The 12676-nt window shown below is 38.2% G+C and overlaps 1 protein-coding gene across 2 annotated transcripts in view; it reads right to left on the bottom strand.

The window, feature by feature from the left end:
• Positions 1-11919, bottom strand: part of SOHLH2 (spermatogenesis and oogenesis specific basic helix-loop-helix 2) — a 43526-nt gene extending 31607 nt beyond the window's left edge. For both annotated transcript variants that reach the window (XM_010344991.3, XM_010344992.3), the window contains exon 1: positions 11842-11919. In XM_010344991.3, coding sequence (XP_010343293.3) covers positions 11842-11889 — 48 coding nt within the window. In that variant the 5' untranslated portion in view covers positions 11890-11919. The remainder of the gene's footprint in view (positions 1-11841) is intronic.
• Positions 11920-12676: the final 757 nt, after the last annotated feature.

Raw genomic sequence — 12676 nt, 5'->3', positions numbered from 1 at the left:
TTCGGTTTTTCTGCAAATTTCTCTCTCATCCTATTAAACAACAGAGTTCTTATGACTCACTTTCCCAAAAGTCTTTCCTGCTGGAAAATCCATTTATTGCTGAAAGGATCAAAGTGGTGACTCTCCCACATGATTTATTTTGGTGAAACACACATTCCAGGGAACAGAGAAGGATCTAAATTCCTAAATCCTAAGAAACACCGAAATAAAGTCCTTTCAATGAAATATATGTGCTATTCAAACCTCAATATTAGGAACCAAAAAGGCTCTTTATTTGCATTTGGAGATATTTTCAAGTATATTCAATTAGGAAAAAAAGCATTCCCATCTTCACCTTTTATTTCTCTCTGTTTTATTCTCTACAGCTAATGAACTCAACCCATTGAAAATGCCAAAGAATGGGGACACTTAAATTAATGGAAATAGAAGACAATAGGAAATGCCAGGCCATAGACAGCTATATGAGAAAACAGATTTGGGAGGTGATTAGAGTTGAAGCCAAAAGAGTGAGTGAAGGAGTTGGAAATACTTGCACAAAGAGAAAGGCAGCTTGTCAAAGAAGCAACTCTACAGGGCAGGGCGCTGGTGCAGATGGCCCGCCTGGGCTTCCCTCTCTTTTCACCCTGGTTTCCTGAGGACTGCAGGAAAAAACAGGTGAGGTGCAAGAAACTAGGCAAGAGTAAAGTAAGCAAAGCTTCTGCACTTCTACCTGCTCACCTAATTTTCTTCCTTCTTTTTATAAAAAAGTCAATCTTCCTTTAGCATCTCTCATATCCTAATTCAATCCCTTCTCTAGAAGTGAGTGCTGTCAAGAGCTTGGTTATCTATCCTTCCAGACAATTTTTGTGTCAACCATATAAGTACAATACACACCTAGATAGCTTTTCATAAATGGGCTGTTACTATTTCTTGAGGTGAGTTGCTTTTTTCGTTTAACAATATAGTTCAACAATTTCGCAAACATTCTGATTCACTGGGAACATTCTCGTTTTCCAGGGTGTTATAGATTTATTCTCATAAAAATATGTTTTCTGTTATTTGTTGGGATCAGGGGTGAATGTGCTCATCTGTCATCTTGATCCAGTCTTCCTTATTTTTGATGATGATAATCGACTGAGACATTCTCCTGGTGTTGGGTTGTAATGTTACTATAGTGCCATAATGAATACCTTTATAAATATATCTTGTGCAAATAAGCATATATCCTACAATCGAAACTAGAAAATCAGAAAATAAATTTTTACTTGTTTTGCATACTCCAAAGGATACAAAAATTTATATACCCATAAACAATATATTTGAGTACTCATTTCCCCAAACGCTTAATAAGGCCGATTATTCTTAAACCTTTTAAAATGTTTGCCAATATTGCGAGCAAAAACCTTTATCCTTTTTATTGGCATTTTTTGAATGAATGGAGCATCTTTTCATTTTAGTGGCAATCTGCATCTTATTATCACATATTTATTATGCATGCCCATTTACTCCTTTTGTTCACCTTCCTATTTGTGGTTTGTATTTTTCTTACTGCATTGTGCGAGTTTATATAGACTGGATATTAGTCAACTACTTTTTTTTTTCCAGTCTGTCACTCTGCCTTTAATTCTGATTATAAGGTCTCTTGTCACTAATAAGTATTTAATATTTAGGGACAAATCTATTGTTTCTTTCATGGCTTTGGTGAATTTTATCTTGCTTTCAAAGCCATCTTTATTTATGTTAAAATATGCTTTGGTAGAGTGTTCTAATACTTTTAAGAGTTTATTTTTGAATTTAGCTTTTTATCCTAGCTGGAGTTTATTTGGTAATTAATATGAGGTAGGTATCTGCTTTCATTTTTTTGAAAACGCAGAACTAATTGACTCAACGTGATTACTGAACAGACTAACCTTTTCTCAGGGTTTTCATGAGACAAGTTTTCACAATGCCAGGTAGGGGTGTGTGTTGGTGTGTGTTTCTGGACTTCATTCTGATCTACTGATCTATTTGCCTATTCCTGGTTAATACCACACTGCTTAATTACTAGCTCTTTATAGTGTGTTTTGATATAGAGCATACGGTTCCTTCCTTGTTATTTTTCTATTTGGTTATTAGATATTTTCCAACAATTTCTGTTCCAACAGAAATTGGAATCAGTTTGTCAAGGAACCTTGTTAAAGTTTTAATTATGGTTGCCTCTATTTTTTAATTAGAAAATATCATTGCTATATTAAATCTCCGTATTTAGGAGGTAGGTGTCTCAGAGATTTGGGTCTTCTATTATGTTCTTCAGTTTTATGGATTTTCTTATCAATTTTGCATGTGCCCTAGTAAATGTATTCCCAGATATTTCAACATTTGGAGGTCACTGCACAGGGGATCTCTTTTCTTACTCACTACATTTTCTGATTGATTACAGCTGACATATAGAAGTGCTATTGATTTATGTATAAAAGGACTTGTTTCAAATAATGTACTTTATAGTACTCTCTGTTCAGTTCCAATACATTTCCATTGACTCTTCTCAATTTCCTAGGTAGGCAATCCTACTGCCTTCAAAAAATGACGCTTTTGTCTAGTTTCCAGAATGCATACATCGGCTAGAACATCCAAAACAAGTGTGAATAGCAGGAGTGACAGCAGGCATTCGTCTTGTTCCTGACTTTAGTGGGAGTATTTCAAATGTTTTTACTACTAAATATGATACTGAAGATACCTGATCAATATCCTTTATCAGTTAAAAAAATTTCTATTTGGAAGCTAAGAATTTTACATCAGAAAAGGGTGTTGATATTTATTAAATGCTTTTTCAGTATATTATTTTTTATTCTTTGATCTGTTAGGTAGTGAATTCCATTAACAGATTTCCTAATGTCAAAACATTATGGCATTGCTGGGATAAACCTATTCATAATGTGTAATAAATTCAATTCTTTCACCTTTAGATTTTTGTGATAAACCTATTCATAATGTGTAATAAATTCAATTCTTTCACCTTTAGATTTTTGCATCTATGGTCACAAGTGAATATTGATATAATTTTGTTTTATTGTCTTATTTCATTTGGGTATCTGGGTTATGCCAGCCTTGAAGAATAAAGTATTAATCTATGGTCTTGAATAGTTTATAAAACACAGAAATTATCTGCATCTTAAGTTTTGGTAAAACATGTCTAGAAAATCAGGTTCTTAAGAAATTTATAAAGGTGGATCTTATACTTCGTTTTATAGTTCCTTATTGATGAATGGCAAATTGAAATTTCCCACCTTCTCATAAATGAATTTTGTTCATGTACATTTTTACAAATTCATTTCATATGGATTTATGTTAATGTTTTAATTTTAAAATGTATATAATATCTATTATTGACGTTGAGTTCATTTTGCTTCCTAACTATAATAAGTTTAAGTTTTTCTTTTTCTGGTAATGCTTTATTGTGAATATAGAACTGTGTGGGCCACTACATTAGCCACATGTGGCTATTTAAACTTATATTAATTAAAATTAAATAAAGTTTCAAATTCGGTTCAGTTGCATTAGCCATATTTCACATGCTCAGCATCCTCATGTGGTGAGTGTGGATTAACAGATGGTATAATTACACATTTTCATCACTGTGGAAAGTCTGACTGGGCAGCATAGTAGAGGATCTACATTTTCCTCCTAGTGGAATTTTGTTGCACACCATAAATTTTTATATATAGTGAGTTCATGTTCATTCGCTGTTAGTTTATAATTTCAGTTTATATTTCCATTTTAATCTAAGACTTTTATTAAATACCTCTATTTAAAGGTATTTTTAATTTTCAAGGGGATAGTGTGTTTTTTTGTTTGTGTGGGTATTTGTTAGTTGCTCATTTCTTCTTTCAGTGCCTTGTCAACAATGAATGTGTCCCAAATGACGTCTACTTTTTAAAATTTGTTGACATTTTCTTCAGCGCCTAATACGTAGTCAGTTTTTGTTAATCGTCCATGGGTACTTGAAAACAATGTCTATTTTCTGTTGTGCATAGAGCTCTATATATATGTTTTAGAGCAAACTTGTTAATTCTTTCTTTGCATCTATTAGGTCTACTTGATCTTTCAGGTTATGAAAGAGGAGTATGAAAATCTCCTTAATTATGCTTTTGTCAATCCGTCAATTTCTCTAATCACAGTTATATTTATAATTATGGGTTAAGTACATAAAAGTTCATGATAATTAAATTTGTATACATATATAATATTTAACAATATATATGATCTGTTTGTTATTAAATGTGTGTATATATATACATATATATATATATGATTCTGTGTAGAGAATAGTACTATATGAAATATACCTCCTTCCCTTTAATGCTTTTCACCTCAAATTTTATTTTTGACATACAGCTCTTGGTTCTTCATATCCCCTTATTTTGAACTCTTCCATACCAGCTTGATTTTCTCTTTTATAAATAGCTTTTAATTGAATTTATATGGTTTTTACAATCTGACCTTTCAGTTTTTAATGTATAAATTTGAGTAATTAGTTACATTACTGACATTAACTAGTGTACATTAACTTCATTAACGTAATGTAATAAATTAGCTAATGTTAATTAATTATGAACATTTACAATTGAATGTGAAATTACCTTATTCCTTTTCATTTGTTATTTCAGGCTTCCTATTTACTGTAATTTTTTCTTTTTTCCCATAGCCACTCCTAGCCTGATCGAATTTTCATTTTTCCATCCTGTTGCTCCTATAATATTATGAGAGTGAAATCCCTAATTTCTATTTCTTAAGTGCTTAATTGTCTGTTTATTTGGAATTAATTTTAGATTTACAGAAGAGTTGCAGAGAGGGCATGGTGAGTTCTCATAAACACCTGACTCAGCTTCCCCAAATATTAATATCTTACCACCACAGTATGTTTATAAAAACCAAGAAATTGTGGGGTTTCTTTTAATCACAAGAAAGAAAACCCTAAGAAATTAATATTAGCATAACACCATGAGCTAAACTACAGACTTTATTTGAATTCCACCAATTTTTCCACTAATAGCCTTTTTCTGCCCCAGGATCCCACCTGGGTAACAGGTTGCACTTAGTAGTCCTCATGTCTCCTCGTTTCTTCTAACACGCAATCGTTTCTCAGTTTTTTTCTGGCTTTGGAGGAGTGCTGGTCAGGCATTTTGTAGATGTCTCGCTACTTGGATTTGTCTGGCATTTTCTCATAATTAGACTGGGACTATAGATTTTGGGTAGAACACCATGGATACGAGTGCCCCCTTCTTACGTTGTCGTATATCAATGGGAGATTGCCAGAGGCGTTCGCCTTGGTAGCTGGGTTAAGATGGTGTCTGCAAAGTTTCTCCATTGTCAAGTCACTTGTTTTTCCTTTCCACACTCTTGTTTTCAGAAGGGAGTCCCTAAGTCCAGCCACACTCAATGGAAGGGGACTAAAGTACCACCTCTTGAAGGGAAGAATATCAAACAATTGTTGATGTGTTAAAACCATCACTGTAATTAATAAATATGTCGGGGAAGATGGTTTGAGTCTTTGCAAATCCTCCCATTTCTCCGTAAAGTTATGCCCTAAGTTCCTGCCCTTCATTCGTGGAGCTTGCGCGCAACAACTATTACTAGGACATTCCATTGGTGATTTTCTATTTCCTTCCATCTACATTTGTGATTTGGAAATCTTATGTAAGGAAGATATGTCCCTTCTCCCTCATTTACTTATTTAGTCAACTGTTTATTTAAATCAGTAAGGACTTTTGGATATTCATTTTATTCTTTGGGTTACAATCCAATACTAACATTTGTTTTGTTACTCAAATTAACTCCACTTTGGCCACTGAAATCTCAGAAATACTTAATTTTTAGTAAGTATACATAGCCATTTTCAATTAAGATAAAGAGTTAATCTAAATCTACAGCCTCTCTCCAAACAAGGCAGCATCCTTAACATGTCTCCCTGCACCCCATGCACTTCTCATGCTATGACTATCTGGAATTTTAGTTCCAGTCGTTATTCAATATTAACATTTATACTTAATTCTTTGTTTCCCTGATTTTCATGGTTTCTTGTTTCTCATATTTGCTTCTTCCTTGGATTCATTTTATTGAACTGAAGTACAGGCTCAAAAAATTCTTTTAAAGTCTATCTGATAGCATCAGAGTCCTAGCATGTCTGAAAACATCTTCACCGTGCTCTCACAATTCAGTGCAAGTTTCACCCAGCAAATACTTCTAAGGTCAAAATCACTTTCCTTCTGGAATCCAAAGTTGCTAATGAAAAGAATAAGCTGCTTCGTTCTTCTTTGGATGCTCTTCTCTTTTTCCTCTGGGTTCTGATAGTTTCTAGGTTGTGTTTAAGCATATACTTTATTCATACTACTTGGCCACAGTGGATCTTTAACTCTGACATTTTAATTTTATTGTTTCTTTATTTCCTCCTTTCTGTTTTCTTTGTCTCTCCTTGTAAATCTCTGTGTGGTGCTGGCTGTCTTAAAGTGATCCTACATGCCTCAAATTCTCTCTCAGAAATTTTCTCATTTTCCAGATCACTGGCTTACTCTTCAGTCCTTCTAAGGTTTTTTTTTTTTTCCAATTTCAATCTATTTAATGTGAATTGCTAATTTCTAAGGTATTTTTAGTAATTTTTCAAAACCTAATATTATTTAGGATGTAATATTCTCTCTACAGATACAAATTCAAATTTTAAGTTTTTTTTTTTTTTTTTTTTTTTTTCTATTCCTTTATGTCCTAGTCTATTGGAGCTGCTATGACAAAAGACCACAAACTGGGTAGCTTATAAACAACAGAAATTTCTCAGCTTGGAGGCTGGGAAGTCCAAGACCACAGTACTGGCAGATTAAGTGTCTGGTGATGGCACAATTTCTGGCTTATAGATGGCAATTTCTCTGGGTCCTCACATGGTAGAGAAGCAAGGGTTCTTGGGACTCTTTTATAAGGCACTAATCCCATTCAGGAGGGCTCCTCCCTTATGACGTCCCAAAGATCCTACCTAATGCCATCACCTTAGCAGTTAAGATTTCAACATATAAATTTTGTAGATGGCACAAATGTTCAGACTATAGCACCTTAAAAATCTGTCTTTTTAATTGTCCTATCTGTGCATGTGTCTAGTTCTGCTAACGTCTGGCAAGCCTTGGTTTCCAAACATAAATATGAATCAAGAACTAAGTGGATATGAACAGGCAGTTTCTCTTGCATTTGGGGTGGTGTTTCCCCAGTGGGGGCCTCCTTTAATGAGACAACTGACTATGGGTTTGGTGTGAGTGAGCAGAGCGAGCGAATGCAAACACTGGAGAACGGAGAGGTTGGCGCCAGGTAATTGTCAAATCAAGGTGGGCTTTACTCTGAAGACCAAGCATGTTAGTTTATTTCCCTCCTAGGAAGAACTACCTTTCCTTTCCTTTCCTTTTTCAATTACAGAAGTCTGGAAATTACCCACACCAAGAGTCCTCATCCCACGTACAGTTCATTTTCTTTAGAGAATAGTTCCTGGGCTTTATTCTTAAGTTAGAAATCATCATTGCTCTTGCGGTAGCAGGACTGAGCTGGGAGAGTCCACGGGGTAAATCAAGGGGGCCCAGCTGGCCCTGGGTGTGCTGCATCCAGCTAATTCAAACCAGGTGAGCACCCTTTGGGCTACTTTCATTTTTGTTTCTGTCAACACTGAGCCTGGACTATCACTAAAATTGTTTTATCACTGAATTTCTTCTCTTTATGTCTTGTAAGCTATGGTTTTTCTACTTTTGTTTTAGTTGCAATTGGACCCCATTCACTTTCTAAATGCCACGTTTTTCTGTGTGTGTGTGTTTTTTTTTAATCGTTTAGAGAGGAACTGCTTTGTTCAAACCAAGATCCCATTAAGAACTATGCATTGTATTTGTTTGTTATAGCTCCTTGATCTTTTAATTTGAAATACCCGTCGTATTCTTCCATGTTTACTTGAAGGAATCATCACATTTTGAAAATATTTCCTGCTACAGAGTTTGGGGTAGAGAGGGAGGTTGACCTGTGTGCTCAATTCACCATCATGAGCCAATCTCCTTCACCTGAGCTATCCTACTGTAAACAGAATACAAATTTAAACTCCTTAGCATGGTTTTTCATAGCCTGCTACCAACCTTATTTCCTTCTACCTCCTGCAATACTCTATATTCCAAGAAGACAGCTTAACACTTTTAAATAAGCTTTGAAATATGGAGTTTCTATAGGAGAGAGTGTTGGGGCCCTACTAGTTGTTTCCTTTTCATTTTGTAAACACTCCTCATTTCCAGCAGCACTTTAGGAGCAGTATGGGAGGCTAAGCCTCTGTGATGCCTGTAAGTGCAGATGGTTTTTAAATCTCCCCTGTAGCACATGATTTCTTCTATACAAATATATTCTTTGTGAATGCAAAGCCAAACAATGAAACAATCATTAACAAGCGATAACAGGAACAATTATAGTTTTGTTTTTTAATTAACCGGATTAATTGAAGTGAATATGAACGCCCAAAAATAACCCATCTAGTACAATTAGGGTGGATGACCATATAATTGACCTTCCAAACTGAGGCGTTTTTGAGAATGAAAGGAGGTGCTATTAATAACCACACTACAATAACACATATAAACCAGGGTGTCCTGGGATATAGTTTGTAAAACTTCCTATTAGTAAGGTTTATTTTTTCTTTTAAAATATCCTGCCACTTTATGTATCTGCGTAAATAGGCTTGACATTTATTCTCTCCATAGATATTTAATGAGTCTTTACTATAGGGCACACACAGGACTGGGTCTAGGAACACAAGGTGAACAGACAAGGCCCTTACCCTCATGGGGCTTACATTCTAAGAGCCCTTTTCTCTGCTGATAAGAAAGCATGGTATTTGATCTTTGGAATGCAGGAAGACTAGAGTATGACCAGTTCTACTCAAGGCTGTTACTAACCCTTTTTCAACAGCTTGATGCAGTGGGAAGGGAGCAAAGCCATTTGAGACAGACCAGAATCTGTCACTTAGTTCAACTATTTACCAGAGGCTTTGCATAAGACACTTAAGTGATCCTCACCTGGAGGATCAAAATAGTTACATTGCAAGATTGTTATGAGACGTGTCTGTATAGTGCCCTGCAGGTGGTAGTTATTGCCATGCTTTCTCAAGTAATACTGAACCTGAGCACAAAGAACACAGAAAGCATCAAATCAACCTAGCAGAAGAGGGGTCCGGGAGAGGGAAAAATGTGTCCGTGTTGGGCACTGACGACAACTCTCAATCTAATTGATCTCTGCACTGTTTGAATAACATTGCTCAGGAAACAGGACCTCCTGCAGAGCATAAGTTGTAGAATAACAAAAATCAGCTGTCTAGCTTGAGCCTTTCACTAGCTAGCACATGGCATTCTGACTGCACTATTACCCTCAGAGGCTCAGTTCCCAATATCCCCAGAATCTCTCAGCCTTTTGAAAAAAAAAAAAAAAGTCAAGAAAGAGTTATGAAGGGCAGAACAAGGGTACTGGGAAGTGAGGAGAAATCTGAGGGTAGGCAGGAACACAATCTGAAAAGGGATGAGGAGAAACAAGCACCACTAACCCACCATTCTGTGTAGGAATCTGAAGTTTTTACATAGTGTTTTGCATCATGGCACAGAGCGGGTATGACATAAAGCAGCTCTGGAAACAACTGATTTGCTCTCTTGCCAAATGCTTCTTTCCCTGCCTTATAAAATCAGTGCCATAGCACACTTGGAATGTTAATAGACAAATCAGAACACTGTTCAAGTCCACTATCCCAATTCTAGTTAACTCAAATTAACGGAATACTTTATAATTAACATAAATCTGAATATTTATTTAAAAATATCTTGTTGACAATGTAATATGAACACAGGCAATGAGAAAGATCTATTGATGAAAAAGGAGTGTTTCTAGTATATTCTGCTTGGAAAACTGCCTGTTAGTACATCTATGATTTTCACCTGTGAGCACTATTATTTGAAGCAATGCTAGACTTCGTTTGATGAAATATCTTTTTCTGTTTGAATTGCTTACTAAACCTTTTTAAACAAAAGTAACATGTATTCATTGGGAAATATTGAAAATTTCAAAAAAGAAACGAATCTGTAATTCCACCACTCAAGGGTAAGCCCTATTAACACCTTGGTACATATCCTTTAAGTGTGGGCAGTTTTAATAACACATCATTGTCAGCAACACACTTTATCCACGCTGTTTCATTTCTGTGATCACAGTAACCTGCAGGGCACTCCAGTCTCTACAATTTTTAAAACACTGGATTTCCATTTGCAATCTGTGGCAGGCTAAACCCTTAATTAGTAACAGCAGGTGCTGAAGTGCTTAAAGCAAATCACTCCTACATTTTAGTGAGTTGTTATTTATGTCACTCTTATCACCAGGAGCAGTGTAGCCCACAATCAGCAGCAGCTGCAGGGCTGAGGCTCTCAGGAGGCAATTGTGGGCCTTCAGTTTCCCCAGGAGTCAAGGGACTTAAACGGCTCTATCTGGAGAAACTGGGCAACTCACTCTTCTCACAAAGGCACACAAAGAAGTCAGTTGGGGCTCCACACTCTTAAGAGGAGGAAACCACAATTATTTATGTTCTACTAGATAATCAGATATTTCATTCAGAATTCGTTTTGTGCAGCTTTGCCTAATCCCGCATCATAAAATACTATTTTTCCTTAGAGTTTAAATAGGTTCCTCCATCTTGAAAAATTAAGAAAACCTGTTAAACGAGTCTACTTCAAAGTGTTCATAATTTCTTTTCAAAAAGCTTGCTCTTAGGGGAGAAATTAAGTTTGCAGAGCATTCTAAGAGGTAAAAAGACTAAACTCAGCACAAAAAGTTGCCTTCTCCTATTTATCAAGACGTGGAAAATACCAAGATGAAAGCCCCCTGCCCCAGCTGGCCTTGCTTTCTGGAGTGGGGAGGTTTTCGCCTATGCTTTCCTCCCAGTGGGGTAATCATCACCTTTCACTTTTATCGAAAACAGTTACAAAAGTGAATTTTGTGCTTTGCTAAAGGGGCTGAAAAATAAAGTGCTTTCAAGAGACGTCAGTGGGCTCTTTGATTTCCATGGAGGTGGCGGATGGTGCCGAGCACGTCCCCTTCCCATCACGGCTTTAGTTCCACACAAAGCTGCCTGTTTGGGTGGAAGCTCCACGAAGGACGCTTTGGGACGCCACGCCAGTGTGCAAACTGAAAATAAGCATGCCCATCTGTGCAGAGGGCAATGCAGGAAGACCGCGCACCTAAAGACACTTTTATATTAAAAATAAAAATCATTCACATTTTTCACCGGACCACCAGCCCCAGCGTGCCTACTAAATTGTGTTCTAGGTAGCCAATGCTACAAGTGGCCTTCTGCTCGAAAAATAAATTGGGCAAACGTCAAAGACTAAGACGTTTATAAATTGGAGAATTCACATTTATTGAGTAATTGATGTGATATAATCTGAAATTTTTGGATTCCAGGTAAGTTTCACTCTGAACATTTCACTTAAATTTCATTTACACTTGGTTTTCTGTATAACCCAATTCAGTCCTATTTCTTCCATAGCCTCCTCTCCTGAGATAAATCAGCCCCTTCCCTGCCCCGTCGCCCCCCAGACTTCAGTCCCTAAAAGCCGGGTGGCACCCGGGGCCACCCTCGGAAGCAGAGTCCGCGCTTCCCCGGCTCGGAGCACACAGGGAGGGCGAACTCATGCCCTGGAAGGGGCCCTTCCTGCCACCCGCTCTTTTCGGTACCTCCAGAATGAGAGCTCCCCGGGCTGCGCTTTGAGGGCCGAGGGGGCCACCAGCCCGGGGCCTGCTCGCGAGGTTATAAACGCAGCTGCCTCCCCTTCCTCCGCCTCTTACCTGGCCCGAGATCCGGCCGTGCTCCTGGCAGATAATTGAAGCAGCCATGGCCGCCGCCCACGTGCTGGGTCCTGGGGCAGCCTCCCAGCAGGAGGAGCTCCACAGCCGCTGCGTGCCGCCGCAGTAATGGCTCCTGGCTGCAGCTTGAGGGCGAGCACGCCCCGGGCGCCCTTAAAGTGGCCCTACCATAGGGTCTGGCGCCTGGGGGAGTGGCAGGCCGCTCTAAGGAGTCCCCGTGGAACCCGGGGCGGGGACTGCTCAAGTTGTCCTGGCGCCCTTAGGAGACCGCGTCATCAGCAGCCCGAGCATCCCAAGTTCCCTTCCCACGGCAGCTCTCACGACACCAAGCCCCACGTAGTCACCCCCATGGCGCCGCCTGGGGATGAGGAGGCAAGGCGTCACCTCAGGATGGACTAACGATTTTACGAAGTCTTTTCTTACGGCCAGTCTTTCCAGTGTAAATGTTAGGAATTAGTAAACACTTGGGTTTGTTTTGCTGTTTTCCAAACAAACATATGTAGAGGATATAGGGAAGGCGAATACTTTCACAGTGCTTTCTTTTCACGCCACTAAGAAATTTAAAATGTTAAGCCGGGCATGGTGGCTCACGCCAATAATCCTAGCACTTTGGGAGGCGGAGGTGGATCACTTGAGCTCAAGAGTTCAAGACCAGTCTGGCCAACATGGCAAAACCCCGTCTCCACTAAAAATACAAAAATTAGCCTGTGCCTGTAATCCCAGCTATTTCGGAGGCTGAGGCAGGAGAATCGCTTGAACCCGGAAGGCGAAAGTTGCGGTGTGCCGAGGTCGTGCCGCTGCACTCCAGCCTGGGCAA

Source organism: Saimiri boliviensis, chromosome 16 (genome assembly GCF_048565385.1).
Source record: "Saimiri boliviensis isolate mSaiBol1 chromosome 16, mSaiBol1.pri, whole genome shotgun sequence".
Taxonomy (NCBI): Eukaryota; Metazoa; Chordata; class Mammalia; order Primates; family Cebidae; genus Saimiri; species Saimiri boliviensis.
Note: the sequence above shows the minus strand (reverse complement) of the source record. Positions and strands in the feature narration are given on the sequence as shown.